This window comes from Pongo pygmaeus, chromosome 3 (assembly GCF_028885625.2).
Source record: "Pongo pygmaeus isolate AG05252 chromosome 3, NHGRI_mPonPyg2-v2.0_pri, whole genome shotgun sequence".
In the NCBI taxonomy this organism is placed as follows: Eukaryota; Metazoa; Chordata; class Mammalia; order Primates; family Hominidae; genus Pongo; species Pongo pygmaeus.
Window position 1 is genome coordinate 144,718 of NC_072376.2, and position 24,967 is coordinate 169,684.

At 36.3% G+C, this 24,967-nt stretch overlaps 1 protein-coding gene across 2 annotated transcripts in view; it reads left to right on the plus strand.

Annotated features, from left to right (window-relative positions):
* The window catches only part of LOC129035577 (zinc finger protein 718), a 38,896-nt gene extending 14,201 nt beyond the window's left edge, over window positions 1-24,695 (plus strand). The window contains exons 1-2 of one of the 2 annotated variants that reach the window (XM_063663437.1): window positions 13,753-13,905; window positions 22,215-24,695. In XM_063663437.1, the coding sequence (XP_063519507.1) occupies window positions 13,857-13,905; window positions 22,215-23,425 (1,260 nt within the window). In that variant the 5' untranslated portion in view covers window positions 13,753-13,856 and the 3' untranslated portion in view covers window positions 23,426-24,695. Of the gene's footprint in view, window positions 1-13,752; window positions 13,906-22,214 lie in introns of those variants that run through there. The other variant, XM_054486101.2, reaches the window with a different exon arrangement.
* Window positions 24,696-24,967: the final 272 nt, after the last annotated feature.

Below are 24,967 nucleotides of genomic sequence, written 5' to 3' on the forward strand. Positions count from 1 at the left end.
TTACTTTTCTACCCACTAATCTTCCCCACTTCCCCCAATCCCCCACTACACTTTCCAGCCTCTGGTAACAATCCTTCTGCTCTCTATCTCTATGAATTAGTTTAATTTTAGCTCCAGCAAACATATGAGAACATGCAACATTTGCCTTCATGTGCCTGGCTTATTTTTCTTAACATAATGACCTCTAGTTCCATCCATGTTGTTGAAGATGATGGGATCTTGTTCTTTTTTATGATTGAAAAGTACTCTGTTATGTATGTGCACCACATTTACTTTGTCCATTCATGTAAGGGACACTTAGGTTGCTTCTAAATTTTGGCTAATGTGAACACTGCTGCAGTAAAAATGGAGGTGCAAATATCTCTTTGATGTCCTGATTTCCTTTCTTTTATGTACATACCTAGCAATGGGATTGCTGGATAATATAGTAGCTTTATTTTTCATTTTTTGAGGAACCTCTAAACTGTTCTCCATAGTCATTGTACTAATTTACATTCCCACCAAGAGAGTACTAGGGTTCAACTTTCACTTTTCTCCACATCCTCACCAGCATTTATTAATCACCTGACTTTTGGATAAAAGCCATTGTAACTGGGGTGAGATAATATCTCATTGTCGTTTTGATTTGCATTTCTCTGATGATAAATTATGTTGAGCACCCTGTCATATGGCTTTTTGTTATTTGTAGGCTCTCTTGAGAAATGTCTATTCAAATTTTTTGCTTATTTATCATCAGATTTTATCCTATAGAGCTGTTTGTGTGCCTTATGTATTCTTGTTATTAATTCCTTTTCTTATGGGCAGTTTCCAGATATTTTCTCCCATTTTATGTGTTGTCTCTTCACTTTGTTGATTGTTTCATTTGCTGTTTAGAAGCTCTTTAACCGATGTGATTCCATTTGTTCATTTTTGCGTTGGCTGCCTGTGCTTGTGGGGTATTACTCAAGACATCTTTGTCCAGTTTAATTTCCTGGAGAGTTTCACCATGTTTTTTTGTAGTAGTTTCATAGTTTGATGTCTTAGATTTGTCTCTAATCTGTTTTGATTTAATTATTTTTAGGTGGCAAGAGATAGGGGTCTAGTTTCATTCCTCTGAATATGGATATTCAGTTTTTGTAACACAATTTGTTGAAGAGACTCCCCCATTATATTGAGGCAGGAAAATAGGGTCTGGAGGCAGAAAACATAAGACCAATTCACACTTCACCTTTCCATAGGGCATAGGCCGTAAATAACTTTGTAACTTTATTTCATCCTCTCCATTTACATAGGGCATACTAGGGGGTATTTAAACTCCCAAAAGTTCTGTCATGGAGCCTTTGAGCCCCTACGGTTGGGCTTTTTCCCACACTGTGGAGTGTATTTTCATTTTCAGTAAATCCCTTTATGCCTTCCTTGCTTTGTTTGTGCATTTTGTCCAATTCTTTGTTAAAGACGTCAAGGACCTGGACATCTACAACTGGTAACGTATATTTTGGCCAGCCAGGAGGAAGAAGTAAGCCCAAAGTTTGGGATTCATTTTTCTCCCTTTCCTTTCTGCTGCATACAAGGGCTTTCTCTTTTCCTTTCCAACTTGGAACACTTGGTGGGCAGCACCTAAACATGGAGGCAACTGCAGGTTTCTGGCCTTGGCCTGTGAAACTGGTGGGTTTCCATGCGGAGAAGACTGACTGCCACCTCCTGGTTCGCTTAAGGAACCTGGGTCTTTTTCATTTTTTTTCCTTTATTTCTCAGTCTTTAAGTGGCTGTTTGTAATTGCCCTGCCCAGAAGGGGGAATGACTTTTTCTTTTATCTTTTCTGCACGTGGTCCCCGATCCCTATGTGTGGCACAGTTCAGAGCAAACTCGCACATGTTTTAAGGGACTTAAACTTTCTTATGCTAAATTCTTCCCTTATCGTACTCAACTGGCTAAGGAACAAAAAGGCCCACCTGGCATCCAGTTCTCATTGCAGTTCATGGGTATTTTTATAAAGCTTATAGTTGTTCTGGAGGTGCCCACCTAAGGTCAGAGACATCTGACACTGAGATCGGATCCACAGGAGGATACTCTGTGGGTCCTGCGGACCTCAACCTTCCCAAAGGGGATGTTCTTGGCAGAGGTTCTGAGGTCCGGTACCAAACCCTCCTTGGAATTTTCTCTCATAGTTGCAATGCTGTTTGGTCCCAACATTGTTTGGAATTTGGAGTTTACTGTTGAATGGAAAAGTGGAATGACACTGTACCTATGCAGGCTTTTGTGCTGTGGTTCCAAGCAGGGGACCTGGTTAATGTGTGATGCCCTCCTTTGGTATGGTTTGGCCCCAGTGCTCTTTGGATTCTGGGGAGGTTTGGCCTTTAAAAATCAAACTGCCATGGAGACTGCTTTACCCAAAATTTTGGTTCACAGCCTTCATTGGATTATCTGCTGGGCAAAGTAAAACCAGTAAGTTTCTATTGCTATCTCATTGCTAAGGTTCCAAGCTATTGAGTCTTCATTTATGTGTGTGTATACATGTCTAGATGTCTTTATTTGCATGTACACGTACTGTTATATGTTATGTCTACCAAACTGGCTTATAAGTAAAAGAGCGCTCATAAATTAAGTCTAAGCAATTTTCAAGTTGATGTGACTTAAAGTATAACTTTACTAAACAAGCTAGCTTTAAAATTATTGGTGGAATAAAAATATAAATGCCTTCATAATTGTCAGCATACATTTTGTCTGAATTTTATGTTTGTCTTTGCTAAATATTTTTAAATGTCAGTGTTAATTCAAGCTGGGAGCTGCTTAGGGTGAGCCTGCCTGCCATTCTATCCGAAGTCTCACTGAGATAAATGCGTATCTGATTGCTTCCTTTGGAAAGGTTAATCAGAAACTCAAAAGAATGCAACTGTTTGCCTCGCACATACCTGTAATCTGAAAGCCTCCAAGCATCCTCCTCACGTTGAGTTGTCCTGCCTTTCTGGACCAAACCAATGTTCATTTTACATATGTCAATTAATGTCTCATTTCTCCCTTGTTAAAAGTAAAAAACTAAGAATAGTGAATAAGATAATTGTTTTAGGTAAACTTTTTGTGTAAATTAAAACCATAAGGTTATTTTTAATGCTCATTTAATATCTGGGTCATTTCCAGTTAAGAAAAGGGCTGTGATATAGGAAATATGTTTCTAAAATTGCGGAATTGTCCATATCCAATAGTTCAGGATTTTTTGCTTTTTAGGGTTTCACTAAAGTTTTAGGTTTCTATTTAACATGTAATTCTGTATACCAAATGTACCAGAAAGGGTTATGTTATTCATGGAAAAAAAAAAGAGAATAATTTTGTCTAATTCAATAGTTATCTAAAAGTTGGTTCAAATTACAGATTTAAAAAGGTTATTCATAAAACAGTGTAGTAAGGAATCATTAGGCAAAAAATGTGGAAAAAGTTTAAATAATAAAATATTTTTTAAAACCTGATAAAGAATTGGAGACATTTGGCTAATTAAACATCTTCATAAAGCTGTTAGTTTTGATTAAAGTAAAATAAAAAGTATTGTAAAAATGCATCAGCAGTTTGGCAATTATTTTTTTAAATATAGTTAAGCATGAAGCTGGATGTAATGTAAAGCCAAATTTCACATACATGCTTGTTTCCTAATGCCTGGCTTTTTGGATGGATCAGAAAACATTCAGGAAGGAGGTAAACGGGATTATTTGACATGTTTGGGTACATGTGATTGCTAAAATGATGTTCAATCTTCTTTAGGTTATATTTTTGTGAATAATACTAATATATGTTCCAAAATTGTATGAGATTTCTAAAATAGTATATGCTGTCAATTATAATTATGGTTATTATAAACTGCAGAAATAATCAAATTTCCTTGTGTAAAGCTACTAACCTACTAACCCAAGTAAAACAAAAATTAAATACCAAAAAAGTACAATACAATTAAAGCTTCAGGTATATTTGGTCACCTGGTGGGCCATTTAAACATTTTATAAAGGGATTTCATTCAGTTGTTATTTTCAGTGCATGTTTTCTGGTTGTATAAAAGCTTTCCTATGCAGGGAGGCTGAGATTATTATGCTACAGTATATTTCCAGCAGGTAAAAAAGCTTTTTATGGTTTAAATCTTCTGAGAACATTGGAGAAAAACTGTCCTTACCACCCACACTACAATAAAATGTCAGGACTTTGGGCTTTAGGTTAACGGGTTTTGATAAGGGCCCCTGCACATTTTTGGAACTGTGCAGCCATTGGGACCCTTGAGGTGAAGCTAACTAGGGAGATTTCTCCCAAGAAGATGGCATCCTTGATGTAAACAGCTTTTCCCAAGTTCACAAATTAAAACTTCTATCATAAAACTCTTACCTTTGAATTTTTTTTCTTATGCCTCTACAAACATTAAAAGTAGAAAAGGGGTCTGTTAAGTGCATTTTTGGAGTATACTTCTATTTATGAAGGAGTTTGCAGCCAGCCTTATACATGGATAAGCTTATATTTTGATACATAAAAGATGAAAGTCCAGTCAGTGTAAGTAAGAAACTTTAATGGTACATACATTGCCTCATAATCAGTCCAAAAACAAAACATTCATTCACTCCTGTTAACCCACACCATGGGTTAAAGAGACCATTGCCAGGAGGCCTTCACTCTTCTAGAGGGGCATCATTTGTTAGGTCCTTTTCCATGGTTTAAAGTAAAAGAAGCAATGATTAAAAAGGTATCCCTCATGATAGGCTGTATAGCAAATTCTACCGTAAAGGCTACAGTTACACAATAGACTTTAAATGCTTTTGTGAAAGTTATAATAGAATTGACTAAACAAAGAAGTATCTGTGCAGCTGCTGGTGCTTGTGGCTTATGGAGAAATACATCAAATGAAGATTATAGAAATTCAGTGGTAGAGGATTAACAAAGAAATTGCTAAGTAAGTAAACTCTTTATCCGGCTCATTCTTTGATCTATTTAATTTTACGAGGTTTGGTTTATGGAAACCTTGAGTAAGGAGCATACTGTGAACTCTTGGTATTTTCCTCCCAATAGTCATAATAATAGTCTCCCTTGTGTGCTGTGTTCTCTCAAAGGTTTTAAATGCTTGCATGCAGCCATCTCTAGGATGTCATATGGTCTCTCTTCAACTAGAATAACAGGAGCTAAAAGAAATGTGCAACCATGAGAACGCCATAACCTATAAATAATGTGCTGAGACCAGAAATCCAAAATGATGGTAACTGAGAGTGGCTCTAAGGCCCTAAATTTTGGACACACTCTAATCTAAGTGAGAACCTAACCAAAAAGGGGGAATTTCGTTTTGTTTTGTTTTCTTTTCTTTTCTTTTGTTTGAGACGGAGTCTCTGTCACCCAGACTGGAGTGCAGTGGTGTAATCTTGGCTCACTGCAACCTCCGCCTCCCAGGTTCAAGCAGTTCTTTGCCTCAGCCTCCCAAGTAGCTGGGAGTAGTGCCTGCCACCACGCCTGGCTAATTTTTCTATTTTTAGTAGAGATGGGGTTTCACCATTTTGCCCAGGCTGATCTTGAACTCCTGACCTCGTGATCCACCTGCCTCAGCCTCCCAAAGTGCTGGGATTACAGGCGTGAGCCACCATGCACGGCCAAGGGGGAAGTTTTTAAACAAAATTCTGGGATGCCATTGTTTTGGACTAAGCTCATACACTAGGCACCAACAGACCAAAACAAAATGGAGTTGCTTGTGCCAAGACTTTAAGGAAACACATAAATTCTAGAACAAATCAGGTTTTTTTCTTCTGCAAATCTCTGTAACAAACATTCCTAACAGCATAGGTATCCACCCCCATTATATCTTTTAACCAAACACATTTGCTCTTGCCTAGAGACCATCAAGCTTCAGATGATCATGCAATGAAATCTCCAGCCAGTTCCAGGTGAAAACACACCCCTGGCCATCAAGAAACTACCCTGCCTCCACTAGACAGAACAGGGCGAGAGTACTGTGATCCCCAATAGACAGGGACTATGCCCCAAGCCAGCATAAAGCAGTTACAGAAAGAAAAAGACCGTCGAACCCCCTGTCTCCTATAAGGATTTATGGGGATCACATCTCTCGGGGGAGATGAGGCAGGAAAACAGGGTCTGGAGGCAGGGACCATAAGGCCAATTCACACTTTAGCTATAACAGGAAATACCCTCTCCATAGGGTGTGCGCCGTAAATAACTAACTTTACTTCACCCTCTCCATTTACGTTGGGCATACCCAAAGTGACCAATGGAATCCTCTAGGTGATATTTAAGCTCCTAAAAATTCTGTAACGGGGCCTTCGAGTCCCTATGCTTGGGCCCTCACTGTGGAGTGTACTTTCATTTTTAGTAAATCCTTTTATTCCTTCCTTGCTTTGTGCATTTTGTCCAATTCTTTGTTCAAGATGCCAAGAACTTGGACACTTTCTACCGGTAAAAATATATTCCTGACAGCTTTGTCAAAAAGACGTTTGCCATAATATGGATTTATCTCTGCATTCTCTCTGCTGAACTGATCAGTTTTATGCCATTTTAATTACAGTAGCTCTGTTGTATCATTTAAATTCAAATACTATGATTCCTCCAGTTTCTTTTTTCGTACAATGGCTTTGGCTATTTTGAGTCTTTTATGGTTCTGTGTACATTATAAGATTGTTTTTCCTATTTCTGTGAAGAATGTCGTTGATGCTTTGATAGGAATTGCATTAAATCTGTAGATCATTTTGGGTAGTATGAAAATTGTAATAATACTGATCCTTCCTATTCATGAACATATAATATCTTTCCTTTTTTTCTCTTGCTTAATTTCTTGCATCGATGTTTTATAGTATTCATCATAGAGATCTTTCACTTCTTTGGTTAAGTTCATTCCTGGTATTTAATTTTAATTTGTGGCTACCGTAAATGGGATTACTCTCTTGGTTTGATTTTCACGTTGTTCACTGTTGGCATGTAGAAACACTAATTTTTTAATCCTGTATCTTGACTAAATGTATGAGTTCTAATGGTGTTTTAGTGAAGTAGGTTTTTTCAGATATAAGACCCCATCATATGCAAAGTTTTTTTTTTCATGACAGGTTTTTTTTTTCTATATGTCTCTTTTGTTTGATATAGCCACTCCTACACTTTTTTAGTTATTGGCATGGAATATTCTTTTTCATCTTTGAACCACTAATTCCCAGTGTGGGAATAATGATACTAATCCTTTCATGAGAGTAGAGCTCTCAGGCCAGGCCCCATGGCTCTCACCTGTAATCACAGCACTTTGAGAGTAGAGCTGTCATAACCTAATAGCTTCTTAAGGGGCTCACTTCATTTTCTCACAGTGGCAGTTAAATATTAACATAAATTTTGGAAGGACACTCAAACAATAGCAACGTGTTTTCATTGGATAAATAAATGTTTTTCTATTTAAAGGAATTGTTGGTAAGAACTTATTACTGCCATTTTGTTCATTGTTTTCTGACCATTTAGTAGTTTCTGTGCTTTAATTCTTTCATGCTTTCTTCCCTTGCATTTTCTTGAATTTTTGTTTTGTTTTTGTTATATGCTTTGATTCTTTTTCTTTTGTGTGTATCTACTACCGTTTTTATTTTAATTTCCAAGAGACTTACATAAAACATCTCATAGTTATAAAAGTCTAGCTTGAGATAACAATGTAACTTCTTTTTTTTGTACAGATAGGGTCTTCCTTTGTGACTCAGACTGAAATGCAGTACATTCACAGCTCAGTGCAGCCTCGACCTCCCCAGGTTCAAGCAATCTTCCCATCTTACCCTCCTGAGTAGCTGGGACTACAAGCACAAGTATGGCAACTTTTTTCCATACTTTATATAGAGACAGGGTTTTGCCATGTTGCTCAGGCTGGTCTTGAACTCCTGGGCTCAAGCACTCCACCTGCCTTGGCCTCTCAAAGTGCTAGGATCCCATGCATGAGACATCACGCCCAGTGCTTCTTTTTTAAAAAAAACTAAACAGCTTTGTGAGATCTTTATTTTATTTTATTCACGTATTTATTTTAGAGACAGAGTCCTGCTATATTGACCAGACTGGTTTTGAACTCCAGGCCTCAAGCAAAAGTTACCTTCTATGTGTAGAAAAATTAAACAATTTTACTTCCTTTAACACACTATTTATGTCACCCTTTACTTTTTTTTAATATTGTGTACCTGTTAACAAATATACTGAAGCTGTATTTGTTTTAATGCTTTTTTTGTAACTTTTACATCAGAGTTAAAAGTGATTTATGCACCATAATTAGTGATATAGCCTTCTATATATATATGTTTTCCAGTAAGATTTATACTTTTATGTTTTCTTGCTGTAACTTAGGATTCCATCCTTATAACTTGAAAAATTCTCATTAACATTTTTTTGTAAGACAGGTCTAGTGATTATAAATTCCCTCCACTTATTTTTTAATCTGAGAATATCTTGATTGATACTTCATTTGTAAAGGACAGCTTTGTCAGGTATAGTCTCCTTATTTGTCAAAGTTTTTTCTTTTTCTGTGTTCATTTGCACTTTAAATATATGGTCTCACTTATGTGTGGCTTGCATGGTTTCTGCTGAGCAATTTACTAATAACCTTATAGATGTTCCCTTGTATGAGAAGAATCTCTTTTTCTTGCTTCTTTTAAGAATCTCCCATTGTCTTTGAATTTTTGGCAGTTTAATTATAATGTGTCCTGGGCAAGTTTTTTATTAGGTTCTTCTTGCTACTGATATTTTGAGCCTCATAAAACTGAATGTCTGTATTTCTTCCAAGATTGGGAAAATTTTAACACATTATATCTTTAAACAATTAAAAAAAAAGTTTTCTCTCTTTTGACCCTCCTAAAATACGTACCTTTTTACGGTTTACTATATAGCATGGGTCCCAAATGCTTTATTCACGCTTTCATTTTTCAAAAAATTCTAATTAGAAACTTTCAAATGACTTATGTTTGCTGGGGTTTTTTTTTTTTTTTCTTTTTTTTTTTGTATAGCTGAGGCTCCTGTTAAAGCTTTCTCTTAAATTTTTCAGTTCTACTGTTTTTACTTTCACTCCAGCATATCTATTTGGTTCTTTTTTAATGGTTTCTTTTTCTGTATTGTGATTTTGTTCATGCATTGTTGCAAAAAAATTTAGTAATCTGTGTACTTTTGCATCTTACTGAGTTTTTATTTTTATTTTTTATTTTTTTTGAGACAGAGTCTCACTCGGTTGCTCAGGCTAGAGTGCAGTGGGGTGATCTTGACTCACTGCAACCTTCACCCTCCAAATTCAAGCAATTCTTTTGCCTCAGCCTCCCAAGTAGCTGTGACTACAGGTGTGCACCACCACACCTGACTAATTTTTGTATTTTTAGTAGAAAGAGGGTTTCACCATGTTGATCAGACTGGTGAGATGCTTGAAGATTATCTTGAATTCTCTGTTAGTCATTTTTTAGATCTGTGTTTTATTGTAAGTGGTTACTGGAACATTTTTAGTTTTCTTTGGTGGTGTTATATTTGCTTGATCCTTCATGATCCATTAAGGATGTCCTTGCGTCTGAAGGAGCAAATACCTCTTTCAGTTATTATAAACTAATTTGGGGAGGTAAATATCTTCTTCTGTTGGATCTCTGGACTGATGAGATTTCTGTTGATATTGCAGTTAAGTGCATTGGAGCCAGGTCATGTAACTACTACTGGGCATGCCATGAAGTTCATGCTTGGCAGACCTGTAATCAGGGCATCAGACAGTTGTGGATTCTGTCTGTTTTCTGAGAAGACAGAACTTTCTTCAAGATGTTGATCAATATGACTAGTGCTGAGAAAAAAAAAAATCCCAGCACTTTGGGAGGCCAAGGCGGGCGAATCGCCTGAGCTCAGGAGTTCAAGACCAGCCTGGGCAACATGGTGAAACCCCGTCTCTACTAAAATACAAAAAATTAGCCAGGCATGGCAGTGTGTGCCTGTAGCCCCAGCTACTCGGGAGGCTGAGGCAGGAGAATTGCTTGAACCCGGGAGGCAGAGGTTGCACTGAGCTGAGACCACGCCACTGCACTCCATCCAGCCTGGGCGACAGAGCAAGAGTCCATCTCCAGGAAAAAAAAACCCTCCAATTATATCTGGGGGTGCTGATACAGTAAATGTTAGCTGGTGTGACTCCTTCTGTGAGGCTTTTGCTGGTTTTTGGAAATGCTCTAATCCAGTCATTGGACAGGTTCCTGGAAGAGCACGGTTGGTCCTTGATCACAGCTGAAAAGGTGTGGAACTGATTCACAGGGCTGCTTCAGGATACACAGCTAAGACTTCAGCTCTGTTTCTGGGTTCACAGCATTTCTACCTTCAGATTTCTGGGTGGGCAAGACTGCTCCCAGACTCTAGTGGACAGGGAATGGCTCTGGGTTATAGGGCTACTTCAAGATTCACAGTGGGAATAAAGTCAGCCAGCATGCCTATAGGTGTGCTTTTTGGCAGGTTTCAGGTTAGGAAAAACTGCCCCTGGACTTTGGTTGCATGGACTCGGAGCCAGGTTATAGTGCCACATCAAAATCCACCATCAGGGCCAGGTGCAGTGGCTCACATCTGTAATCCCTGCACTTTGGGAGGCCGAGGTGGGCGGATCACCTGAGGTCAGGAGTTCAAGACCAGCCTGGCCAAATTGGCGAAATCCCATCTCTACTAAAAATACAAAAATTTGCTGGCATGGTGGCGGACACCTGTAATCCCGCTACTCGGGAGACTGAGGCAGCAGAATTGCTTGAACCTGGGAGCTGGAGGTTGCGGTGAGCAAATAACACACCACTGCACTCTGCAGCCAGGGTGACAAAGTGAGACTCTCTCAAAAAAAAAAAAAAAAAGATCCACCATCGAATAAATATTGGCAAGGCTATATCCAGGGGCACAGATGGGTGTTTCTGTGGGTCTCTGTGTGTGCAGGATTTCTTCCACACTATGACTGATCGGGGAAAGGGGTGGGTTTGGGGCTAATTTAGAGATCACAGGCAGAACCGACATGTCAAGGCCTTTCACCTGAGACACAGGACATTATGAATTCTCCTAAGTGTCTTGGCAGATGGTGCTAGTGGCAGGAACAAAACCAAATGATCTATAGCTATGTTTACAGTGAGAATTATTCATATTTCATTCGGTAGCTGGGACTATGATGGGCAAGCATGCCACTCAAGCAAGTGCATGCCCTCTTAATACAGCCCTCCTCAGTCTTGGATTCACAGCCTTTTACATGGATTTCTAAGTTTTCATAAAGGTTCTTTTGTCAGGACATAACTGCTGTATTTTCATAACTAGAAGTTGTAGGTAGAGAACCTCCTAGTCTACCATCTTGCTATGTCACTCCGCTTGTATGTTTCACTTTCTGATATGTTCTATGCCAAAATTACCTGATTTCAAATTCAAAATTTCTGAAATAAAATGCTCAAGTTTACACATTGTGTAATAAGTACCTGTATTGACATGGCTCATTTTCATTAGAGCATTTTATTAATTATTGAGATGCATTTTCTTTTACTGCTGTACATTTCATGCCAAAGATTCAAAATCCTGGCTCTTCAGTTAGTACATAGTCACAGTTAAAAACTGTAGTTATTTAAAGGATTGTTTTTATGATACATCTGTATATATTTAATATTTTGTGGGTTAGAATTTTTATTGTATTCAACTCCATTTTACTGGGGAATCTTTTTTCATGTAGATACTCCTCGATTATTTAATTTTTTTCACTTCTGATCTTCACATTTGGTAATTTTCAACTCTATACCTTTTATGATCAAGTGGTGTTTAATTCAAATAAAAATAATTGGGTTTCACTTGAGGCAAATTAAAATACATTTATAAATCAGACTTTTTTTTGCCTATAAAACTTCGGTGGTATTTGCCTGTATAAATACTGCCCCTCCTTTGATTATAAATTATTTATTTTCTTTGGTGGTCATCAGTGTTTTCTTGTGTAGGTGAGTAGTCAAAAAACAGTGTAAAGTTACCATCTATTTATTGTCTTATTACATATTATTCTGTGAGAGAAACACTTTTGCAATTTGCAGGTAATTTCTGAGAAATGTAACCTTTTTAAGTAGGTGTAAATAATTGTTATGAAAAAAATAAAATTGCCTTAAACATTTTCAAGTGTACAGTCTAGTGATGTGAAGTATATTTACATTATATTGCAATGGGTGTCTAGATTTATTTTATCTTGTAAAATATAATACCCAATAAAAAATAAACTGCCACCTTTTTTCTTCAGCTCCTGAAGAACACCATTTGACTTACTGTTTTTATAATTTTGACTAATTTTTATATTCTTATTAGTGTCATTATTTAATGTCTGTTTCTGTTTGACTATCTTATTTTACCTAATGTAATGTTCTCAGGCTTTGTTTTTTGTAAGATATGTCAGAATATCTGTTTTAAAATGAAATAATATTGTATATATATGTCACATTTTAAAAATCCGATACTGATCTGTAAAGGGACATTTGTGTTGTTTCCAGGAATTGTCTTTTGTAAATAATAATAAATGAACATGCATTGTAAATATCTATTTAAAGTCCTGCTTTGAATATTCTTGGAATATTTTGGATACGATTATGTAGTACCATGTGTATTTTCATGTTTTTGTTTCCTGAGCCTTAGGTGTTATATCCAAAAATGATTGCCAAGACCAGTGCATGAAGCCTTTATCATATATTGTTAGATTTCATATATGTGTAAGATCATGTGGTACTTGTCTTGGTGGATCTGGTTTATTTCACTTAATGTAATGGCCTCCAGGTTCATCCGTGTCCTTGCAAATATCAAATTTTTATTGTCTTTTATAACTGAATAGTATTTTGTTGTGTATCTATACTAGATTTTCTTTATCATCTGATTTTCAATAATTGGATTGATTCCATATCTTGGCTATTGTAAATAGTACTGTAATAAACATAGGAGTGTAGATGTCTCTTTGACTTACTGATTTTGTTTTTTTAGCTACAAAGAAAATAGAACTTTTATATGCTCCAGCAATCATGTTTAATTTAAAAATTAAAAATAGAACTAACATGCTTCAGCAGCCCTGTTTAATTAAAAACTAAAAATTAGAACTAACATATGACCCAACAATTTGAATTTTGTGTGTGTGTGTGTGTGTGTGTGTGTGTGTGTGTGTGTGTAGTCATCATTTTATTGTCTAGGTGATGAGTCAAAGAAACAGTCTAAATTACCATATATTGATTGTTTAAATATGTTATCCTGTGATACTTTTTTTCCTATAATGGCTCTACTAACTTACAATATTACAACTGTATTTGTTTCTTTTTCTATACATTCTCACTAACAATTGTTAGTCTTTTTTTAAATTAATTAATTTATTTATTTTTGAGATGGAGTCTTACTCTGTCACCCAGGCTGGAGTGTAGTGGTGTGATCTCAGCTCCCTGCAACCTCTGCCTCCCGGGTTCAGGCGGTTCTCCTGCCTCAGCCTCCCAAGTAGCTGGAACTACAGGTGCATACTGCCATGCCCAGCTAATTTTTTTTTGTATTTTAGTAGAGACGGAGTTTCACCATGTTGCCCAGGCTGGTCTCGAACTCCTGAGCTCAGGCAATCTGCCCAGTTTGGCCTCCCAAAGTGCTAGGATTACAGGCGTGAGCCACCATGCCCAGCCAGTCTTTTCAATTACAGTCTTTTCAATAACAGTCATTCTCACTGAAGTAATGTTTTTGTTTGTTTGTTTTTGGTTTTTTTTTTTTTGAGACAGAGTTTTGCTCTAATTGCCCAGGCTGGAGTGCAGTGGCATGATTTTGGCTCACTACAACCTCTGCCTCCCAGGTTCAAGTGATTCTCCTGCCTCAGCCTCCCAAGTAGCTGGGACTACAGGCGCCCACCACCATGCTGTGCTCATTCTGCCTTTTTAGTAGAGATGAGGTTTCACCATGTTGGCCATTCTGGTGTTGAACTCCTAACCTCAGGTAATCCACCCACCTCAACCAACCAAAGTGCTGGGATTACAGGCATGAGCCACCATGCCTGGCTGTGATGTGGTATTTTATTGTGGTTTTGATTTTCATTTCTCTGATAATTAGTGATATGGAGCATATTTGCATGTACTTTTTGGCCATTTGTATTTCTTCTTTTGAAAAATGTATGTTAAGATCTCTTGCTTGTTTTTAAATTGTTATTTTTGTTTTAAGTTTGTTATATATTCTGTAAGTTTATCTTTTGTCATAAGTATACTTTGCAAATATTTTCTTTCATTCTGTAGATTATCTCTTCACTCTGGGGATTTTTTTGCTATGCGAAACATTTTTAGTTTTTTGTAGTCACATTTGCATATTTTTACATGTACTTTGAGGTCTTAAACATTTTTTTCTCTCTAATATGTGGTAAAACATTTCTCTATGTTTACTTCAAATAGCTTTATATGTTTGGGTTTCCCAAACATATAAATCTTTATTTGTGATTGAGTTTTTTATATCAAAAGAGGTAGGGGCCTAGGTTTATTTTTACTTTTTTTGATTATATGTAGATACTCAGTTTTCCTTGCACTATTTATTGAAAAGACTCTTTTCTCCAATGTGTGTTCTAGACATCTTTGTTTAAAATCCCTTGGCTCTAGGTTCATGGATTTATTACTGGGCTCACTGGATACTGTCATCTGTCTACTTTTATGCCAGAATCATGCTCCTTTGCTTATTGTAGCTTTATATTATATTATGGAATCAGGTAGTGTGATGTCTCCAGCTTTATTCTTTTTGCTCAGGATTTCTTTGGCTATTTGGGGGTCTTTGGTGGTTCCCTATAAAGTTTAAGCTTTTTTTTTCCATTTCTGTGAAAAAGGTCATTGGTATTTTGATAGAGATTGCACTGAATCTGTAGATCACCTTGGGTAGTATAGCGACTTTCATAATAATTTTTCAATTCATGAGCATAAAAATCTTTCAGTTTTTCATGTATTTTTCAGATTTTTATCAGTGATTTATAATTTTCAGTGTAGAGTGTTCAGCTTTTTAATGAAGTTTGCTGCTAGACACCTCTTTTTTATTGAGGTTGCAGAAGCAGCATTTGGCAAAATTCAACATGCATTTGTGATTTAAGAAACTCAACAAATTATGTATAGATGGTATGTAGCTCAACACAATAAAGGCCACATTTGACAAATCTATGGCTGAACAAATCTGTATACTGAACAGAAATCTATATACTGACAAATCTATATACTGAACAGAACAAAAAAAGCAGAAAATGTTTTATTTGAAATTTGGGACAAGACAAGGATGTTATTTGATATTATAATTGTGTATGACAATATTCAATTGTGTACACTGTAAGACAGTGATATGGTTTGATTGTGTCCCCACCCAAATCTCATCTTGAATTATGGCTTTCATAATTCCCATGTGTTGTGGGAGATAATTAAGTCATGGGGGCAGTTTCCCCCATACTGTTCTCATGGTGGTGAATAAGTCTCAGGAGATCTGATAATTTTATAAGGTTTCCCCTTTTGTTTGGCTCTCATTCTGTCTTGCCTCCTGCCATATATGACATGACTTTTGGCTTCTGCCATGATTTTGAGGCCTCTCCAGCCACATGGAACTGTGAGTCCATTAAACCTCTTTTTCTTTATAGATTATCCAATCTCAGGTATGTCTTTATCAGCAGTGTGAAAATGGACTTCTGCAGTAAATTGGTACCAGTAGAGTCGGGAACTGCACCTGAAAATGTGGAAGTGACTCTGGAACTGGGTAACAGGCAGAGGTTGGAACAGTTTGGAGGGCTTGAGAAGGAGACAGGAAAATGTGGGAAAGTTTGGAACTTCCTGGAGATGTGTTGTATGGCTTTGACCAAAGTGCTAATAATGATACGGACAATGAAATCCAGTCCAAGGTGCTCTCAGGTGGAGATGAGGAACTTGGGAAATGCAGTAAAGGTGTCTCTTGCTATGTTTTAGCAGAAAGACTGGTGACATTCTGCTCCTGCACTAGAGATCTGTGGAACTTTGAACTTGAGGGAGATGACTTAGGGTATCTGGTAGAAGAAATTCCTAACCCATAAAGCATTCACGAGGTGACTTGGGTACTGTTAAAAGCATTCAGTTTTAAAAGGGAAACAGAGCATGAAAGTTCAGAAATTTTACAGCCTGATGATGTGATAGACAAGAAAAACCCATTTTCTGAAGGGAAATTCAAGCTCACTGCAGAAATTCACAGAAGTAATGAGGAGCCAAATGTTAATCACTAAGACACTGGGAAAAATGTCTCTAGGGCGTTTCAGAGAACTTTGTGATAGCTTCTCCCATCACAGGCCTGGAGGCCTAAGAGGGAAATAATTTTATGGGTTGGGCCTAGGCCCCCCTTTCCTAGGGCATTGGTGCCCTGTGTCCCAGCTACTCTACCCATAGCTAAAAAGGGTCAAGGTACAGCTTAGGCCTTGGCTTCAGAGGGTCCAAGCCCCAAGCCTTGGTAGGTTCCATGTGGTCTGGAGCCTGCAGGTACACAGAAGTCAAAAATTGAGGTTTGGAAACCTCTGCCTACATTTCAGAATATGCATGGAAATGCCTGACTGTCAAGTTTGCTGCAGGGGTGCAACCCTCATGGAGAACCTCTGCTAGGGCAGTGCAGAAGGGAAATGTGGGGTTGGAGCCCCCACACAGAGTCCCCACTGGGGCACTGCCTAGTGGAGCTGTGAGAAGCAGGCCACTGTCCTCCAGGCCCCAGAATGGTAGATCCACCGACAGCTTGTGCCATGCACCTGTAAAATCCACAGACACTCAACACCAGCCCATGAAAGCAGCCAGGAGGCTGACTGTACCCTGCAAAGCCACAGGGGTGGAGCTGCTCAAGATCATGGGAACCTATTTCTTGCATCAATGTGACCTGGATGTGAGACATGGAGTCAAAGGAGATCATTTTGGAGCCTTAAGATTTGACTGCCCTGCTGAATTTTGGCCTTGCATGGGGCCTCTAACTTCCTTGTTTTGGCCAATTTCTCTTATTTGGTATGGGTGTATTTACCCAATGCCTGCACCCCCATTGTGTCTAGGAAATAACTAACTTGCTTTTGATTTTACAGGCTCATAGGTGGAAGGGACTTACTTTCTCTCAAATGAGACTGGACTGTGGACTTATGAGTTTAACCTGAAATGAGTTAAGACTTTGGGGGACTGTTGGGAAGGCATAATTTGTTTTGAAATGTGAGGACGTGAGATTTGGGAAGGGCCAGGGGTGGAATGATAGGGTTTGGCTGTGTCTTCAGCCAAACCTTATTTTGAATTATAGCTCCCATAATTCCCATGTGTTGTGGGAGGGACCCAGTGGGAGATAATTGAATCATGGTGGTGGTTTTTCCCATACCATTTTTACAGTAGTGAATGACTCATGAGAGCTGATGGTTTTTATAAGGGGTTTCCCCATTTGTTTGGTTCTTATTCTCTTTTGTCTGCCACCATGTAAGATGTGCCTTTCACCTTCTACCTCCCACAATGATTTTGAGGCCACCCCAGCCACATGTAACTGTGAGTCCATTAAACCTTTTTTTTCTTATAAATTACCCAGTCTTTGGGTATGTTTATCAGCAGTATGAAAATGGACTAATACAGACAGTGTGGAGCACAAGTCAGATATGCTTCGGTGATATGTCTATTTCCAATATAAGTCTCTGTGTTTGTTTATCTGTATTTGTATTGTTCCTGCATTGTTTATAAGTTGTATACTTGCTCTGTTTGTGTGTATACAATGGTCATTTTACCCTGTCTAGGTGAGTTGTCATTGAAATACTTCTAATTTTACCCTCTATTTATTTGTGAATCTATATTTCTATGTGTGGGAGAAGCACTTTTGTGATTAGAAGATAATTTCAAAAGCTATCATACCTCTGTATCTCTTTTAGATATTACTATTTTTAATTGTCAAACAAACTTTACAATCTTAAATATTTTTAATACTCAGTTTAGTCATATTATATTGACAGTGTTATGCATTGTATCTCTAGAATGTGTCTTGCAAAGCTAAAACTACACATTAAACAACTATGTATTTCTGTTTTCTGGTGCTTTACAAAAACAATTGCTTTCTATTTCAGAATCAGACTGTTTTAGATAGCTTATGTAAGTTGATTCATATCGTTTCTGTCTCTTTGTGTCTGACTTATTTCATGTTGCACAATTTCATTAAGATTTATTTTTATTTCATTAGATTATTTTTTGCTTCTAAAAAACTAATATTAATATTTCAAATTATATTTATCCATCTGATGAGAGACATTTGCATTACTTTCATTTATTTGCTTCAGTAACAATGCTGCAATAATTATAAGTATACAAATTACTCTTCATGTGACCATGTATATGAGAGCTTATGTTTGTGCTAGATTTAATCTTATCCATCTAGCTGTTCAGCTTATACTCATACTAAATTGTTTCAATTTTTAGCTTTGCATGTGTTTTGAAATCAGGAGCTGTGATGCCTCCAACATTGTTGTTTTTCTTTTTTTCTTTTTCTTTTTTTTTTTTTGAGACAGTTCCACGCTTGTTGCACACGCTGGAGTGCAATGGTGCAGTCTCAGCTCACTGCAACCTCTGCCTCCCAGGTTCAAGTGATCCTCCTGCTTCAGCCTCCTGAGTAGCTGGGATTACAGGCATGTGCCACCATGCCAAGCTAATTTTGTATTTTTTTAGTAGAGATGGGATTTCTCCATGTTGGTCAGGCTGGTCTTGAACTCCCAACCTCAGGTGATCCACCCACCTCGGCCTCTCAATGTGCTGGTATTAACAGGTGTGAGCCACCGCACCCGGCCTTGTTGTTTTTCTTATTGAAGATCGCTTGGTGCTACATTGTCTCTTGAAATTTTACCTAATTTTGGGGTTGCTGTTTCTATTTCTGGAAAAACTCAATTAGAAATTTGACAGGGATTGCATTTAATCTGAATATTACATTCAACAGTCCAGACAGCTTCATAATATTAAATATTTCAAACATTGAACAAGAGCATGCTAAAGAGTATATTGTTTGCTTTCTATAATTATGTAAGATTTTCAGTTTTTTTATTCTACTCTCATTCCAGTTTGGTCATAAAAATAATCTGTAAAATTTTAATTTAAAAAAATTTGTTAAGGGTCTTTTTGTGGCCTAACCGGTGGTTTATCAAGAAGACTTTTGTATGAGCTATTGAGAAGGGTGTGTATTCTGCTGTTGTTGAGCAGTGTTTTCTACAATTCCGTTAGGCATAATTTTTTAATAACTGCTTTCAAGTCTTCTGTTCCCTTATGAATGTTGTCTTTTTGTTTTATTCATTACAGAAATTGGGGTATCAAAATATCCTAGTATAATTATATTGCTTTGTATATCTTGCTTTACTTCTGTCAGTATTTGCTTTATATATTTGAAACCCTAATGTGAGATACACATACACACATTAATATATATATATACACACATTTGTCATGGGTTTCCAGTAAATGAACATTTTCATTATTGTTTAATGTCCTTTGTCTCTTATAAGCTTTTAGTTAAGGCATATTTTATGAAATAGGACAGTTTTTCACTTAAGATGCACTTTGTGTAATATAATTTTGACCTCTTATTTGGTTATTTGCATGAAATATCTTTTTTCATCTTGCCTTGTCTCCTTTAATCATTAGATTTTAAGTGACTTGTAGAAAAGCAGGTTGGATCTTGTTTTTTTAATTGTTAAAATTTTTTTATTTGGTGCATATATTTTGAATGGAAAGTTTACTTCATAAATATTTAAATAATTTGCTGATAGGCTTACTAATGTTATTTTATTGTTTTACTTGATAATTTTATCTTTGTCCCTTATTTTCTGTCTTCGTTTGTGTCTTTTTGATTTTTGTATTAATAGGCCCTTGTTTTTTGAGTATCTCTACAGATCCTTTTTTATTTGATATCTTGGGAATTACATAAAATTTCTTAAATTTAAAATAATATATTTTAAACTGGTAAAAACTTAACTTTAGTTGCATGTTGAAATTCTTCCTCATTACATCAGCCCTCAATTTTATTATTGATGTCACTAATCATATTTTTATTTTGCATATTAACAGTTTATTGTTAAGGTTTTTTTTTTTTTGCTTTTATCTTTCACATTTTGGAGAATAATTAAAATGTTTTCTGTGCTATCATGATAATGGTATAGAACTTTATATTTTTGTATGTGCATATCTTTCCTAGAAAATTATGTTTTCATATGATTATGTTTAGTTTTCTTGCATTATGTTATCTTCAGTGAAAGGTACTTTCTTTAGCTTTTTTTTTTTTTTTTTTTTTTTGCAAGGCAGATGTAGTGCTAATATACTTTTTCAGCATTCGGTTATCTTGCAAGGTCTTTACTTTTTCTTCATTTTTAGGACAGTTTTGCTGGTTATATTATTCCCACTTAGAGGCTATTTTTCTTTTTTTTCTTTTTCTGTTTTTTGAGATGGAGTCTTGTTTTGTCGCCCAGGCTAGAGTGCAGTGGCGTGATCTCGGCTCACTGCAACCTCTGCCTCCTGGGTTCAAGCAATTCTTTTGCCTCAGCCTCCTGAGTAGCTGGGACTACAGGCACGTACCACCACACCTGGCTAATTTTTTTGTATTTTTAGTAGAGACAGGGTTTTACCATGTTGGCTAAGGATGGTCTTGAACTCCTGACCTCGTGATCTGCCCACCTCGGCCTCCCAAAGTGCTGGGATTACAGGTCTGAGCCACCATGCCTGGCTGAAGCTACTTTTCTTTCACCACTTTATATTGCAATTCCCTGACATCTGGAATTTTTTTTTTTTGACAGATTTAGTGGTTATCTTATAAGACCACACTTATTTATAAATGACACATCACTTTTGCCTTGTAACTCCTAAGATTCTCTTCTTGTCTTTGACTTTTGAAACTTTGCTTGTATGTGTCTTGTTATAAATCTCTATGTGTGTATCCTGGTTGAAGCTTGTGGAGCATCTTCAGTTTTTACATCCTTTTTTTACTTTTGAAAATGTCTCAGTCATTATTGTTGTATTTTTCACCTTCATGACTTGTTTTTTATATTTTTAATGTTTTCATTGATATTCTTATTTTTCTGATTTTATAAACTGTATGTGTTTCTATTTCACTCATTGAGCATTATTCAGGTTAAATTTTTAAAATTTGAATATCTTCATTATTTATAGTTGTTTTCTGAAAATTTTCAAAATTTTTAATTGGGCCATGTTGCACTAATATTTTGCCTACATTGTAATATTGTTATTTGAACATTAACTAAAAGCTATTTGTCACAATCTTTACAATGTTGCCTTGTCCTGACATAGTCTGAAACCAATTGTCTTTGATAGAGATTATGGGAGCCTCTCATGCATGTTGTAAGGATGTGTCTTGTCTAGAATTTTGTGTTTATTCTTCAGTTAAAAGTGTTTGTTCATGTTTCTTCTTATGGTCTCTAATCACTTGCTCTACCTGTTCCCTGTATTTAGGACTGCTGTCTGCTCATGAAACATTTACCTTTGGTCTCAGCAGACTCACCACCATTTCTTTCAGCGCCCTGTATTATTGGAGACAGAAACCAGTTTTTGTAATAATTTCCAAAAGCCAGAAGTAGGAATACGTGTGTCACTATTTTTCCTCTAAGAAGCCAGGTGTTGGGAGTTTACTCCTAAAGTACAATGCTATATTTGTGGGGAGGAAGAGCTGCAGTGGGTAAATGTAACGCACTTTTCTTCATGTTTTATGTGGCTCTGGGAATTGTGCTTACCTGAGGCATTGCACACAATTAACTCATTTATAGATTTCACACAAAGGCATTTTGGTCAGTATATTTTTGTTATATATGTCTGTAAAGAAATTATGGCCTGTGGTATTTACTGAGCATCTTACTGATGTACTTTGTTTACTTTTATATATTAGATTCATAATTGTATGTATTAGATTTGTAAAGTATATTTACTTACTTATTTATTTATTGAGACGGGTCTCACACTGTCACCTTGCCTGGAGTGCAGTGGTGTGATCTTGGCTGATGGAAACCTCTACATCCCAGGTTCAAGGGATTCTCCTGCCTCCCAAGTAGCTGGGATTATAGGTATGCACCATCATTCCCAGCACTTTTTTTTTTGTATTTTTAGTACAGACAGGGTTTCACCATGTTGGCCAGGCTGGTCTCGAACTCCTGACCTCATTATTTGCCCACCTTGGCCTCAGAAACTGCTGGAATTACAGGCTTGAGCCATAGTGCCTGGCCTGTAAAGTATATTTATATGAATCTAGTAAGTGGGATAATTTGTTATTTTTATTTCTTTCAGCTGTGTGTTCTCATTTCACCCAAAACCTTTGGACAGTGCAGGGCATAGAAGATTCATTCCACAAACTTATACCAAAAGGACATGAGAAACGTGGACATGAGAATTTAAGAAAAACTTGTAAAAGTGTGAATGAGTGTAAGGTGCAGAAAGGTGGTTATAATGGAATTAACCAATGCTTATTAACTACCCAGAGCAAAATAATTCAATCTAATATATGTGTCAAAGTTTTTCATAAATTTTCAAATTCAAACAAACATAAGATAAGATATACTGGAGATAAAACCTTTAAATGTAAAGAATGTGGCAAATCATTTCACGTGCTCTCACGCCTAACTCAACACAAAAGAATTCATACTGGAGAGAACCCCTACACATGTGAAGAATGTGGCAAATCCTTTAATCGGTCCTCAGTTTTTACTAAACATAAGAGAATTCATGCCAGAGAGAAATTCTACAAGTGTGAAGAATGTGGTAAAGGCTTTACTCGGTCCTCACACCTTACTAAACATAAGAGAATTCATACTGGAGAGAAACCCTACATATGTGAAGAATGTGGTAAAGCATTTAACCAATCCTCAACCCTTAATTTACATAAGAGAATTCATTCTGGACAAAAATACTACAAATGTGAAGAATGTGGTAAAGCCTTTAAGTGGTCCTCATCCCTTAATGAACATAAGAGAATTCATGCTGGAGAGAAACCCTTCTCGTGTGAAGAATGTGGCTGTGTCTTTACCACATCCTCAGACTTCGCTAAACATAAGAGAATTCATACAGGAGAGAAACCCTACAGATGTGAAGAATGTGGCAAATCCTTTAATAGGTCCACGACTCTTACGACACATAAGAGAATCCATACTGGAGAGAAACCCTACACATGTGAAGAATGTGGTAAAGCCTTTAATTGGTCCTCAACCCTTAATGTACACAAGAGAATTCACTCTGGAAAAAATCCCTACAAATGTGAAGATTGTGGCAGAGCCTTTAAAGTGTTTGCAAACCTGCATAATCATAAGAAAATTCATACTGGAGAGAAACCCTACATATGTAAACAATGTGGCAAAGCCTTTAAACAGTCCTCACACCTGAATAAACATAAGAAAATTCACACCGTAGATAAACCCTACAAATGTAAAGAATGCGGGAAAGCTTTTAAGCAGTACTCCAACCTTCCTCAATGTAAGAGAACTCATACTGGAGGAATATTTTAGAAATGTGAAGAATGTGGGAGCCTTTAAGTCTTCCTCAGTCTTTTCTAATCATAATTCATACTGGAGAGAAACTCTACACATGTGAAAAAATTGACAAAGCTTTTAACCCCAACTCAATCTGTTCTAAACGTAAGAGAAATGGTATTGGTGAGAAGCCATAAAAATATGAAAAATGTGGAAAAGCCTTCAAATGCTTGTCACATCTTACTGTATATAATTCTTACTGAAGAAAACCCCTAAGAATATTAAAAATGTGGCAAAACCTTTAACCAATGCTCATGTCTCTTTGCACATGATAGCATTTATACTTGAGAAAATTGTACAAATATAGAAAATGTAGAAAAGCTATTAATGCCTACTCGTGTTATTAAATATCAGAGAGTTTGTACTTAATAAAATCATTATAAATGTAATATTTGTTGAAAGACCTGTTAGAAAATACAGGTCTTAAAAGTGAAGAAAAGCATTCTGAAGATAGACAATACAAATATTAAGAGGGTTGTAGTACCTGTACTTGCATCATGGGTCTTATTGTGCATATTTTGTATTAGAAGAAAACCCTGAAGCAGTTGCCCAAACTTTCTTTGACATTAGAGAATTTATATTGGAAAGAAATTTTACAAATGTAATAAATTTGGAAAAGCATTTGTTCAAAAACTATAGCTTAAAAAAACAGAGTTTATACTAGAAGATATTTTGTAGATGCAGTAAATATGAAAAGATATTCAGTCTAAAATTAAGGCTAAATGTCAGAATATTTACAGTAGAAAGAAAAAGGCATTAACACTTGAAACTTTACAGTAAATCAGTGTTAATTGTAAAAAAATTCCAAAGCTGAAACAGATAATTTCTTTGTATATAAGTTGAAAAGGAGTAGCTTTTTGAAGTTATTCCATTGAAATTATACTTTTTTTACTTGAAAAAATATAGATTTTTTGAAAAGTAAATTCAACTCTAAAATTACTTCATACTGATTCAACTTATTGTTTATATGAAAGCATGTGATGAATTGTTGTATCAGAGGTATGAGTGATTCTTCTTAGGTGGGCATCATTCATGAACTTTTACATGAATGAGTAAGGACATTGAAAGATGCAAGAGATGATGCATGCATCTTTGTGGTTGACTTGTATCATTGCGCGATGCATGGGGTACATGTTGTAATATTCTTCTGCATTATAGTGAGAGAAAAATCTGAATTTTAGTAATAAATTGTTTTTACCATTTGTACATTTATGTAATAAAATACAGTAAATTTTAAAATTCTCTTTTAAGATTGTGTGTGAACTTAATTTTTTAATTCAACAAAATTGTTAATGTGTTGAAATTACTGTGTCTGGAATGAAGTGTTATTATGCCACAACTTTCACCTATCCCACCTTACTCAAAGGTGTAGGTAAAAAATGGTAACAGTGTACTTTTAGTAACATAGTTTAATGACATTTCTAGTAATCTCTTTTTGCAGTGGCTTTAAACAGCAAATAAATTGAAGAATATTGTTCTCATATTAAATTTTTATTATTTTTCCTTTTTAAATTTATT